The sequence below is a fragment of the Sinocyclocheilus anshuiensis genome, unplaced genomic scaffold (assembly GCF_001515605.1).
Source record: "Sinocyclocheilus anshuiensis isolate Anshui unplaced genomic scaffold, SAMN03320099.WGS_v1.1 scaffold246, whole genome shotgun sequence".
Classification (NCBI taxonomy): domain Eukaryota; kingdom Metazoa; phylum Chordata; class Actinopteri; order Cypriniformes; family Cyprinidae; genus Sinocyclocheilus; species Sinocyclocheilus anshuiensis.
Window position 1 is genome coordinate 1960664 of NW_015542356.1, and position 13610 is coordinate 1974273.

General features: G+C 34.8%; 1 protein-coding gene across 6 annotated transcripts in view; it reads right to left on the reverse strand.

Annotated features, from left to right (window-relative positions):
* Positions 1-13610, reverse strand: part of arhgef12b (Rho guanine nucleotide exchange factor (GEF) 12b) — a 104631-nt gene that overhangs the window by 21654 nt on the left and 69367 nt on the right. For 5 of the 6 annotated variants that reach the window (XM_016490558.1, XM_016490557.1, XM_016490556.1 and 2 more), the window contains 9 exons: positions 10543-10590; positions 7161-7259; positions 6778-6827; positions 5109-5166; positions 4814-5007; positions 2985-3104; positions 1648-1776; positions 1415-1540; positions 1245-1337 (listed from right to left, as the gene is read on the reverse strand). In XM_016490558.1, the coding sequence (XP_016346044.1) occupies positions 1245-1337; positions 1415-1540; positions 1648-1776; positions 2985-3104; positions 4814-5007; positions 5109-5166; positions 6778-6827; positions 7161-7259; positions 10543-10590 (917 nt within the window). The remainder of the gene's footprint in view (positions 1-1244; positions 1338-1414; positions 1541-1647; positions 1777-2984; positions 3105-4813; positions 5008-5108; positions 5167-6777; positions 6828-7160; positions 7260-10542; positions 10591-13610) is intronic. The other variant, XM_016490560.1, reaches the window with a different exon arrangement.

Here is a 13610-nt window from a genome sequence, read left to right on the forward strand (position 1 = left end):
GGAAACAGCCAAGCGAACAAAACTACATAAATGTTATAATAGATAAATGCAATGTGCACTGTTATTTTATTTAAATTTTTTACATGATTGCCAATTATTTATATTTACGATTTCTAATATTTGTACAGGCTTTACATTTTTATTTCAATATAGTAATTAGCAACTCATTTAATTTTATATTTGAACAGATTTGTTACGTGACAGCATTAATTAAAGTTTCTTAAGGGTCAAGATCATGTTATCTACATCTCCTGCGCTACATCAAGCCACTCCCATAATAGACTCTACATTATCTGTATAGCATGTGTGTAAGACTCGAATACAATTATGAAGTAATAATTTTATGATGAATAAATCTTTCAGTGAGTAAAACTGGCTGTGACTATAGTATTAAAGACTACACAACACTATTATATTATCTTTAAATTAATTTTTAAATGATTATTATTTTAAATTATTGTCCCTGGATTACTCTTGTAATAAAGTAGCGGTGGTAGCGGACAGATTTTAAGTATCAATTCTGGTTAAAAATATGTTTTTTTTTTTAAGAAAAAAAAAATTAATCCTAAAAAAAGAAAAAAATCGAATTCTGTTTACATGAAATAAGCCTGTTCCCGAGCAGGTTTAAGCTTAAGGACCTGTTGCTATGACAGCAACTCCGGGATGATCTTCAAAGAACCAAACAATACAAGATCATGCCAAATCATCAACAATCAAAATCCAGCTAACTGAGTTAGCGACGTATGAAGAACGGGTCCCTGCTTTATAGTAAAAATTGTTGTAAGTCATACACTTTTTTTCATGTTTAATACTGTAAAGCTGCTTGCTTTAAAGCTATCTATTTTACAAAGTACCATATAAATAAACGTGATGCGACTTAAGTTAACTGGAGTGCCAAATTGCAGAGCATATCCAGATCACTATGAACAGATGCTTTCTTAACTGCTGTTTTTTCACCACCGTCATTTTGTTGTGTTTATTTTGTTACTAAGAGGAAAGCCTGAAGTACATATTACATAATCATCTAAACACTACTCTCAGCACAGGCGGTGCTGGGATGTTTGCAAGCAGTATATCGCTGCTCAGGTATTTCAAACTTTGTTTTACCCCTAAGCTAAGAACAAAAAAGAACTTTGCCATGAGTTATATCTAGGCAGCTCACTAGTGTTTGAAGCAGAGCCTGTGAGTACAAAAATCTAAAGGCAGTAATGTACAGACTATATCCAAGCCACGGTCAGCCCTACCTGTTCCTGCTCTGTGTCAAAGTCTTCGTCCTCAGCACCAATGATGTGTGCTACCGGACGAGTGGAGGGGCTCCCCACACTCGACTGCGAATCCTAAATGAGAAACATTCAAATTATGCACAGCACTGAGAAACTACAAATGAAGACATGAGGTCAAAGAGGTCCCTCACAAGGTCAGGTGTGTCTTCGGCATCCGGTGAAGGACAAGAGTTGAGGCTGTCTCGGGGTGTGGTCTTTGGGCTGTGGCAGGGGGTCTCTCTTTGGCATGGACTCTCTGGGACAGGACTGGGAGTGACCTGCACAGATCAATTGACAGCAAATTTTACACAAAGGAACCATAAATCAGCATCCAAGCAAACGTGAAATGTGGAAGGTGATTCTGACGGGAAGCAGGTCTACTGACAGGGGCTGTGGTATTGTTGGTCCACGCTGGCTCAATTCCAGCATCGCCCTGCCTTGAAGGGGGTCGATCCAAATCTCCCCCTCTATCCTCCTGCTCTCCTTCTCCTGGCCTTGGAGATAAGGAGCCATCCTACAACAAACACAAACAAACATTTATTAGCACTGCAACATCATGACATTTCCAGAATGTGAAGTGTAATTTCCACACCACTAGTTGTACTGAATAGAAGACCACAAAGGTCAGGAATTATTTTTTTTTTGGCCTAGTTTTGTTGATGTAACAACATGCAAAAACGGCGTCTTATCCATGTTAACAATTTTTTGTCTTAACCAGCCATGACAACAATGCAATGAGTGACAGGGAATTCTATGTTTGAAATGTTTTTACTTGGTACAGATCAGTAACTAATTGTTCTTTGTATAATATTAAAATGGTTTATTTTTTGTAATTTGATTATGTATTAATTCAACTTGTTGCGAGATAGCCGTGTGCTTGCCGAGAGAGAGAGACCGCCCACACGCTCTTCTGACTGGCTTTGATTTGTAATTTATTTTATTGTGTCTTGTAGATACTTGCATCTAGTGTGGACAAAATGCTTGTCTTTTGAATCTTATTGTTGCATCATGCATGTCAGGTCATTTTAAATTTAGTTAAAGTTTTGGTAATTTTGTTGTGTTTTTATATAGCTTTGATTAAGCTTTAGTTATTTTAGTGCTTCAACAAACTAAATGAAAATGAGAAATGTTGTCTTGGCAACAAGCCGAAATAAAGTAAGTTTCAGTTTTTTGTTTTATTTCAGTAAATGAAAATGTTTGTATGGTTTTAGCTTTAGTTAACCCTAGACTACACTATCTAAATGTACAATGGACGCTGAAACAGGGCTTCCTGTTTGAAATACGCTATAAGATGTTATATGTTCCACGTGTTTTACTGACTAATAAAATTTCATGTTATGAGCATTACTAATTAGTTGTTAAAAAGCAAATATGGTGTAAACTGATGGTTAATTTTCTCAGTTGCCTCCACACATGTTGTGTTACATATAGTGTCACTAGCAAAAAAATAATGATTTAACATGAACAAACTTTTCCATCAATTCCAATTTTAATGAACTTGAAATTATATCAAGTTCAAATGTGTATTTGAAATGTATGAAATGTGTATTTATACCAAATCAAAAAATAACAAATAAATATTATTTTAAACATTACATTAACATCTATATATAGAGTTTAATTTTTATTACAGTTGTTTTTTTTTTACATTTTAGAATTGAGAATTTCTCTGAATCACAGCTTGTTGGTAGGTTGTGTGTGTGTGTGTGTGTGTGTGTGTACCTGTCCAGTCCCAGAGGGCTTGCTGAGCTGCTCCTGGTGCTGTGGAATGTGCTTCTTGGCATCCTGGATTTCCTTCAGTAGTTTAGGTGTAGGGTTCCTGCTGTGCTCCTCCGTCATGGCCTGTAATTTATCAAACATCACAGTGGCTCTGATCATTCCCATGTCTCTTGTCATAGAGGATGTGAGATTGAAAACTCAGAGAGTGCTGTCACGTGGTTGATACAAGTGCACTTTTATGTATCAGCGCAATGACGGTCCTAATCACACGAGTCAGTCTATAATAATAGCTTCAGTTCAGCAAATTACGTCAATACTTTCCAATGGTTCTAAACTGAATGTGTACTACATACAGCACACATTTACACATACTAATAGATCGCAGTATTCTTGCTCTATTTCTAAGCAACTCTGCAAAGCAGCAGCATTTCAAGTAGGGTTTCAGTTCTCAAAACTTGATAAAAAATATGCTAAAAATGCACGGCAACTTAATCAGCACCAAAGTCATCTATTATAATACATTTCTATAAGAAAAAAGTCATGGATTATATAAAAAAAAATCCACATAGGTCAGTCTTGTTTTGTAGATTTAACTACACTTTTATTGTCCATTCCAGATAACCATTATACATTATTGTTCAAAAGTTTGGGTCAGTAAGATTTTTTCAATGCTTTTAAAGAAATTATGATCAACCAAGGTTGAATTTATTTGATCAAAAATACTGTGTGAAATATTACAATTTAATATAACTGGGTTCAATTTTAATATATTTTAAAGTATAATTTATTCCTGTGATGGCCAAGCTGAATTTTCAGCAGTCATTCTCCAGTCTTCAGTCTTAAATGATCCTTCAGAAATCATTCTAATATGCTGATTTGCTGCTCAAGAAACAATTCTTACTATTATCAGTGTTGAAAATAGTTGTGCTGCTTAATATTATTGTGGAAACCGTGATACATTTTTTTTTCAGGATTCTTGATGAAACTTAATTTCAGGATTCTTGAGCATCTCGATTCAAAACCACGCGATCTTATTCCCAATGACAATAATTGCATTGTATTGATTATCTCGTTATGCGAGTAGGTGGCAAAAATGTAAAAAAAAAAATGAATCTTTTCAATTTGTCATTGAATCATTTATTCAAGAGATTCATTTAGAAACACTGATTCAACCAATAACTAAAGTCTTTATAAACGAGACACTGACTACTTCATTCAAATATATTTTTTTAATAATTTAATTCAAATTAATATATTTTAATAGACTGAAGCAATGAACATTTTGTCAGAACCTCGTGTAAATTAAATTTGATTTTGGCTGTCTAATGCTTTTCTTCAGAATAGTGGAAAAATCACAATCACTATTTACAAAATAAATGAAAAAAAATCAGGATTTTCAATTTATCCAAAATTGTGCAGCTCTAATGAAAGTTCAAAGAAAACTCAAATCATTTTGAAAATAAATTATTTGAAACAAATCTTTCGCAACATTAATTATACATGTATTTTCCGTCACTTTTGGTCAATTTAAAGCATCTGTGCTGAATTAAAAAAAAAAAACTCTAACAGTGAAAGGCAGTGTCCAATTTAAACCATTATGAAAGGAAGTACTCATTGCAGTAACCCAGAAATCACTTTCGTATAGAGCCACAGCCCTCTTACGTGTTCAAGACACTGCCTGTATGAAAGCATGTGACTGCTGTTGCTGTTTTGCTGCTGTGACACTTCAAACACAACCAGAGTTACTGTAGTAAAAGCCATACAGTGCTATGAAAGACTGAAGGCAGATGATATGGGGCTGATGGAGATCAAGGCTGTTTATCAGCTCTTACCCATACAGACAGAGGGGTCGGTTTGCGCTCCGAGGGGCTGGGGGAGGAAGACGAGCGGTCTGGACCAATGGGCCCCGGGGAGTGAGGGGAGGTGAGTGAGAAGAGAGGCCCCTCCTCCCCCTCGCCGTCTGAGAGGGGGATCTGAGGCAGGCCTGGCGGTCTCCCCAGAACTGTCAGGGCCACATAGGAGCCCGCTGTACACAAACACACACAAACACACCAACAACTGTACAGTATTGTTCATTTTAAATGTGAATAACCTAATAAACTCAGTAAAAAGACACAAGCTACTTACATTTTATTAGCTTTACAACTTCTACATGATTTGAATGTGTAACTAATGTCCCATTGACCTGCATGAAAAAAAAAAAACATTAAACACATTTATTAAATTAAATTCATAGATGCTACTTAAACCAGAATGCTGCATTAGTCTTTAGTTTGTGCTGTATTTACTTACTAAACCAATTTTTTTTTACATAAACGTATTTGAAAGTTGCTTCTTAACATTAAGAACAATATTTAAAAGTTGTTTCGTAACATTAAGAACAATATTGCCAGTTACTGTCTATTTCTGTACCAGCAATGAAAATATGTGCTAAAAAATACTTATTATACTGTTTTCAGTGTTATTATACAGTATATACTTATATACTATTAGTTTTTTATTAATATTTTGAATAAGTTTTTATTTTTGTATTTTTAAATTGTATTTTACTTTTAGTTGACTTAATAATTATGTTGAGTATTTTTTTATATTTTGTATTTTTTTTACAAGTCTACATAGTTTTTATTCATTTTTATTTTCAGTTACTGTTTAGTGCAAGTTAAACAATGAAAATTGCTTTGGTACCTAGCAGAAAAAAAAAATACATTTATGAGTTGACAGGCTTGCATGACCAAACTACATTTCCCATCATTCTACAGCAGCGCTCCAAAAGGCTTCCTGTGTTTGTTGGGCTGAGAAAAAAACTGGTCAAAATGGCCAGAATATTTGGACCAATATGATATAAGAATACACTACCATTCAAAACCATTCAGGGTCAGTATGTTTTTATTTCTTTATTTTATTTTTTTAATACTTATTATTAATACTTTTATTCAGCAAGGAAAAATGAAACTGGTCAAAAATAACAATAATACAATTTATAATGTTTCTAATTTAAATAAATGATTTTCTTTTATAACTTTCTATTCGTCAAAGAATCCTGACAAATGTTTCTTAATATTCTTCCACAAAAATATTAAGCAGCACAACAGTTTTCATAATAAGAAGAAATATTTCTTGAGCAGCAAATCAGCATATGAGAATGATTTCTAAAGAATCATGTGACACTGAAGACTGAATTAACGGCTGCTGAAAATTCAGCTTTATCTTCACAAGCACAAATTACATTAAAAAAAATAAAATGGTAATAGTGTGAAATAATTTTAATTTTAAAATAACTTTTCTATTTACTGATTTCCACACACACACACACATATATGTATATATGTGTGTGTGTGTGTAGAAAACAGTAAATTAAAAAAAAAGTTATTTTAAAATGAAAAACTATTTCACAATATTACAATTTTCACTATTTTTGAGCAAATATATGCAGCCTTGGTGAGCATAAGAGTTCTTTCAAAAACAAAAAACTGTACTGATTACAAACGTTTGAATGGTAGTGTAGGTCACATCATAATTATGATTTCTGAACTAATAAGTAGGGCCAGAGATATATGCAGAGCTATAATTCTCCATTCAGCCAGCAGGTGACAGAGCACAGCACCAGAGACATCCTGCCGACATCAGGTGAGCTGTCTGGAGAGGATGTGTGTATGGTAGCCTCAGGGCTTAAAGACACAAGCCCCAATAACAGACTGTGCTCATTTTGAACTAAATCTCGACAATCTACATTAAAATCTACTTCTCCGATTACTAATTCTGAACTTCGTCAAGGTGGAGCCCTGATGATCATCACCTTTATGATCCGGTCACCTGTCTGAACACCAGCTCGCATGGCAGCTCCATCTACATGCAAAACAAGAAAAAGAGAGATCATGCATTCTGCTGAAATGAAAAAAATATACTACGGTACCATCTGACATCATCAGTGCAGAGTAAGGATGGTCACAAGTAGCTTGACAAGTCTCACTGTAGTTATGGGAAAAGTAACTGTGCATTTAGCACTGTTAGTGTCGTAATTATACTGTGCTGTGGTGCTACACAACCAGATAATTATGCATGCCTTGGTAGTTAAAGGAGACAAGTGTGTGTTTAATTCAATCGTGAAACTCTTCTGCATGTGCATGTTATGGAGGGCAAAACAAGGACAATGAACAACAGGGATTGTGTCTTTCTTACCCTCTTTTACAAGCTGTACAAACACAGGGTTATCGCCGCTCACTGTCAGCCCAAAGCCATTCTCATCTTTCTGGATGATAACACAACGCTGCACAAGCCCTGTGAGACAGAGAGAGAGGGAGAGAGGGGGATAAAGCAATGGAAATATATGGAGGGTGCAAGAGAGAGGATGAGGACTTGCTAAGTAGCACTCAAGGAGCTGGATAAAGAAGTGTGTGTTATTCCTGGTCACATACAGTATAGTGGCTGTGTGTGTATGTAAAACCAGATCAAAAGGCTGAGAGACAGTGGATAAACACACCAAAAATGATTTCTTGAAAGGCCTGGAGCATGCCAGATGCACTCAGTCATGAAAGAGCTTTAGAAACGACAAACAACAAAAACCTGTTTCTTTTCTGGTGTGCTTGTGACTTTGCAGGAAGTCCATGTGAGAAAATGTAAGAAAGCTCCTCAAACATACACTACCGTTCAAAAGTTTGAGGGCACCAAGACACACACACACACACAAAAAACTATTTCAAATAAATCAAATAAACTGTAGATTAATAGTAAGAGATGTTTCTTGAGCACCATTTCGTCATATTCAAATAATTTTTGAAGGATCATTTGACACGGATTTGCCATCACAGGAATAAATAACATTTTAAAATATATTAAAATAGTTACTTTAAATTGTACTAATATCCACAATTTTACTGTTTTACTGTATTTTTGAGAAGAAAAAAAAAACATATGCTTGGTGACCATAAGTGACTTATGAAAAAAAATCATACTGACCACAGACTTTTGACCCATTTCACAATATAAATATGCTTAGAATCTTAGAAAGATTTTAGTATATATCAAAGCATGAAATGGTGTTTTCAACTACTTTTACTTCTGGAATCAGACATATTTCTAAATCTAATAAAGCCGGGACACACCAAGCTGACTTGTGTCAAAAAAACTGGCACTATCACGTGCATTCTCCTCCTGCATGGAAGGAATTACCTGGCTATATCAGCAAATCTATAGCCTGTTTGTCATTCAAAAGAAGAAAACGAAACAAGGATATGAGATATATGCAAGTATACGAAACGTAAATAAAGCAGTGCTTGCTTACCCTTTTGAACATCAGTTATGCTGATAACTTTCTTCATTTTAAGTGGCTCATATTGTTAAGAAAATATTTGCGTATTGGAATGCTCGGACAAGATAACGTAACATTAGAATAGCCTCTGTCTGTGCTGCTAAACTGAACATCCAATCAGAGTTCCGAATTGGGCAAACTGCCGCCAACGTGTGGAACACACTGCAAAACTGGTTTTCAGCAAGAAAAAAGAAAATCATCATTTAGCAAAACTGTCAAAATTGAAAGATGTTTTAGAATTAGATCAGTTATTACATTTTGATGAAAAATTACAGACACCTTTTCTTCTTAGGAATAACAAAATGTTAAATCATATTTTACAATAGGATCTTGAAGGTGTATTGATAAAGTAAATGGGATCAATTTTGATTTGAAGATGACTATAAAGTGAGATATCCTTACAATACTATGAAAAGCAAATAAGATGTAAATTAAGACATACCCCGCAATCAAGCACGCATATCTGTGCCAGCATCATCACATAAGAATAAATCCCTCACAATAAATCCATCACATAAGAATAAATCAACTATGAGCAATGGAGTATTAAACAAGAAATAATCCATTAAAAATGCATGTTTAAAATAATAAAATCATGGTCCTTACAAATAAATAAATAAATCATAATACAGCTGGAAAGAGCTGTTGAGATACAAAACACTTGTGTACAAAGTATACAAATTAAGATTTATTCAGTACAGATAATAAGAGTTTTAATTTTTTTTTAATCGGAATCTTTCTTAATTTAAGCATACTGTCATTCAGGATCTGCCAATGCATATGTATACCACAAAAAAATAATAATAATAAATTACGCCTCTGTAGACAGGTGTCTGTTAACAGTTTTAACATGGACACTGCTTGTGTGAAGAGTGGACATGTAAAAAAACAAAAACACGTCAGACAAGTATCTCACAAGACTGGATCAGTCTGCAATGTGTTTCGCTGAAATGCTTTGGTGCAGCTCTTAAGCCATTCATGTGTGACGGCTACAAAAGTGCATCTTCCTCCATTTGTGCTACTAACACAAAAACACATACCCTCACACATCCACAAACACTATGGCTGAGTGTAGCCATTATACTGGACTTGATAGACTGGTGTATGGCAAATCTGTGACAACTACACTCAATAAAACAAGACCAGACGACCTGCCTTTTTGCCCGAATTATATTGCTTTATGTATGTGACATCTGGCCTGAATTAACTCAATGGATGCATCTCTCAAAGCTTTTAGAAGCTGTTGGAATGATTACTCCTTGTTCTCATGCATTATCTGATTCAAAAGAATCATTCATTTGAAAAAAATATTTCAGTTGTTTTACTGATTGTACTCAGTGTAAATGTATGTTTCAATTTGAGACTGTGAGCCTGATAGTGATTTTTGATTTTGATGTCAGATGAATACAGACATTTTTATGAAAGGCTCAATGTAATACAGCAGTAACATAAATAAGTATTGTCCCATTACTGAATTCAACAGCACACAACTTTTTTTGTGTGTGTGTGTGTGTAGCATAGAACAGCGATTTTCGTTTTTTTTAAGCCAAGGACCCCAAATATTTTGATCCCCTTGTGAAGGACCTCTTCTGACAGGCATTAAACTGTTTAAAGATGACAGTAAATTCTATTTCAAATAAATTCTGTTCTTTTAAACTATTTTGAAATATACCTGAGAAGAAGAAAAACATATTAGAATGATTTCTGAATTGTAGTGCACACATTTTATTAATTGATACATTCTGGATAAATAATATTATATACATTTTAAATATTATTAAATATAACTTTGTAATTTTTTTGGAGTTTAAGATTAGTTGGGCTGGGTGCACTTGGTCAACTAACCCACAAAGTTGACTCAATGAAATGTTTCAAGCATCTGTTCATTCATTCTGTTCACTTACATGGCTGTAAAGTAAGATTAAAAGGAAACTAAAGGCATGAACTCACAACAGAATAGATGAAAAGAGCCAGACAGAGTCAGCGAGAAAGAGACTACTGCAGAAAGGTTAAGGTGTGTAAGGACAAGGCACAGCACACCACCTCAATAGTGCAAAAGGCTCCAGATCACTAACAATTAAACATGTCTTTGAGCAAGTCCAGCTCCACCAAGGTACAGCCCAACACCAAGACATGCTAAGAAATCAGTGCAGGCCAAGTTTGAGTGGCGGGCATAAAAGAAAACGAATGAGGCTCACACAAACACACACACAAACCACAGCAAATCCCCAGAGCAGTGGCAGTGACCCTTACCGCAGGACTCTGGCCTTCCGTCAGCTACTACACTTTGAACAGCCAGTTCTGACAGCAGAAAACATGTGGCACACACACATACAAACAACAAGAGAAAGAACACAACTGAAAAAAATACACTCCATATGGAAGTAATGTGTGGAATTCTGCCGAATTAATCTAATTTATTTGAGCTTTTAACTCAAAATAATGGGAAAAAGGTTAAACAAAATTAAAATGACTGATTTTTACAATAACAATTATAATACATAATAATAAAATGATAAAACAATAATAAAACATTATCTCAGTATCACTTGAGTTTACAAAATCACACTTTTACCAAATTTGAGACAGTTTATCCATGACCAACAGACACTGCTTCCTTTTCCTCCCAACTCAATTTATAAAACGATGACTTGGACCCATCTGAGACACACCCTGTATATCCTCCTCGATGACTCAGCTAGATCCCTTACTAAAATAAACCGCCATCCTTAAATGAGATTTCCCTCTCTGATGGCCGCACAGCTGTGCGTCCCCACGGCAGGAAGAGAGAGGGATTACAGTCCTGTGACAACATCCGGAGCTTGTGATGAGATGGGTGTCCCACATAATGGTATAACCAGGCCGCTAAAACCATATCAAGTCCAAAGTAGGGATGTAACGATTACCGGTTTGACGATAAATCATGATAAAATTCCCGACGGTTAGTATTACCATTTCATATTTTAATTATCATTAAAACCGTATTAGATTACCGCGATTTGAACAACTCACGATAAATAAATACTGTCCAGCATAAAGCACAGTTTTAAGTAACAGTCTCACGTGCGCACAGCACGCAGAGTAGTTTCGTTTTGAGTGAAAACAGGGCAGCAAAGCTGGGAGGTTTTAAAAGAGTGCTAAGGGAATTATACAAATGAATATATGAATGAATTAATTATATGAATGTACCTCTGAAGGTTCTGACTGTCTTCAGAAACGATTCGATGGCATTTTGTTTTCATCTTTGCTCCATGTAATACCCTAATAAAGTAGTGTTTTTAATCGCAGTGCTGCTTTGTCCACAGAGTTTACGGGAAACAACTTTTCCATAAGCGCCACCTGCTGTCAGTGAGTGGATTTACAGAGACTTTACATTCAGCCTGTGCGCAGTTTCTGTCTGGCCAAAAACGGAGCGAATTTACATGCCCTGCTGTAAATTTTGACCGGATGATGAAAAACAAGCTTATGTGGATTCTACACATTTAAACAATTCAGATAAGTTATCTAGAATTATTTATGGAGCAGATAAAATACATATAATCATTTATTAATCAATTATCATTTTGACATATCTTTTCTTTATTTAAAGGCTGAAATGTGAGGTTTACCTTTTTATGAAACTTTTTCAAAGCTTTATTTGAACATTTACATTAGATATTTGAACATGCTATTAAACTGTTGTCAGTCAAGTTGTCATTTAAAATCCGAACATCATTGGTAATGTTATTGTTTTAGTGATTATGCAATCAAAAAGTAATTTTATTTGTTGTTTGTTGATTTTTAAATCTAAAACTTGAAGTGATTTATGTGTCGGTACTTTTTGAACATCTCCAGCACATTTGAACAAAACCATGATAATACTGATATCCGTGATAATTTTATCACTATAATTTTGTCACTAAGCGTGATAAGAAATGTTCATACCATTACATCCCTAGTCCAAAGCGCTGTAATTAAAGAGTTAAACTTTCATACTGCATGGCAACATGGGCTCTGGTGTGCTTGATTTGATAACTTCAGTCATGTCTGGTTAATCCACAGATGTGTGATAAATTCACTTCAGTATACTGAGAGCACATTTTTAATGCTATTATATATTCCCATGGAGTGTGAACATTAACACTGTAACAATGGGCTATTTTATATTACTCACTTTTGGTTAATTTGTCTTGAATCAACATTTGATAATGCTGTTCGCAGTAAAACATGAAAGAATTAAAAATTAAAACAATAAATAAAATCCTTTTCTTTTTTTATCTATATTTCTCCCCTGCTCTAGCTTGTCTACTAATTTAGCTTTCTAATAAATGTAGCATTGTATACGGCAAATACTAACTTGGCTCTGTAATTAATTGCTTATTTTCCTCCATTGTAAGTTGCTTTAGATAAAACGTGTCTGCTAAATGCATATGTAAACATAAAAGTAACATTTAAAGGGGTCATATGATGCTGCTAAAAAGAACATTATTTTGTGTATTTGGTGTAATGAAATGCGTTTATGCGGTTTAAGGTTCAAAAAACACATTATTTTCCACATACTGTACATAATTGTTACTCCTCTATGCCCCGCCTTTCTGAAACGCGTCGATTTTTACAAAGCTCATCGGTCTGAAAAGCAAGGTGTGCTCTGATTGGCCAGCTATCCAGTGCGTTGTGATTGGCCGAATACCTCAAGTGTGTGATGGAAATGTTACCCCCCTAACCATATTGTGATGCCTTGTCCAGGCCGGAGCGAAGAGACAAAAACATTAAAACCCATTATATACGAGGCATTTGTTGCATCCAGTGGGGACTTGAGTGGGCAGAGAACAGCGCGGCCTGCGGATTCGACAAAGGAGCATCCGGCGGGCTTGCTCAGTTCGCATTCATTTTTATTTGATGGTAAACACTGAATTGGAACTGAATTGAATATATGTCATGTTGAGCATGACATTTTCAAATTATTTAAAATTTAAAGCAGTAAAATATTTCTTAGCGCAAAATGTTGCACTTTTTTAAGCTTAATGTTTTCATTTTTCCATTGTTTTATTCTCATTTTCATATGCTACAATTCAAAAGTTTGGGGTCAGTAAGATTTTTTTAATGTTTTTGAATGAGGTCTCTGCACTAAAGGCTGCATTTATTTGATAAAAAAATATAGTAAAAACACTAATTTTCAGTATCACATGATCCTTTAGAAATCTTTCTAATATGCTGATTTGGTGCTCAAAAACATTGCTTATTATTATCAATGATGAAAACAGCTGTGCTACTTAAAGGAGACATATTATGCCCCTTTTTACAATATGTAATATAAGTCTCTGGTGTCCCCAGAATGTGTC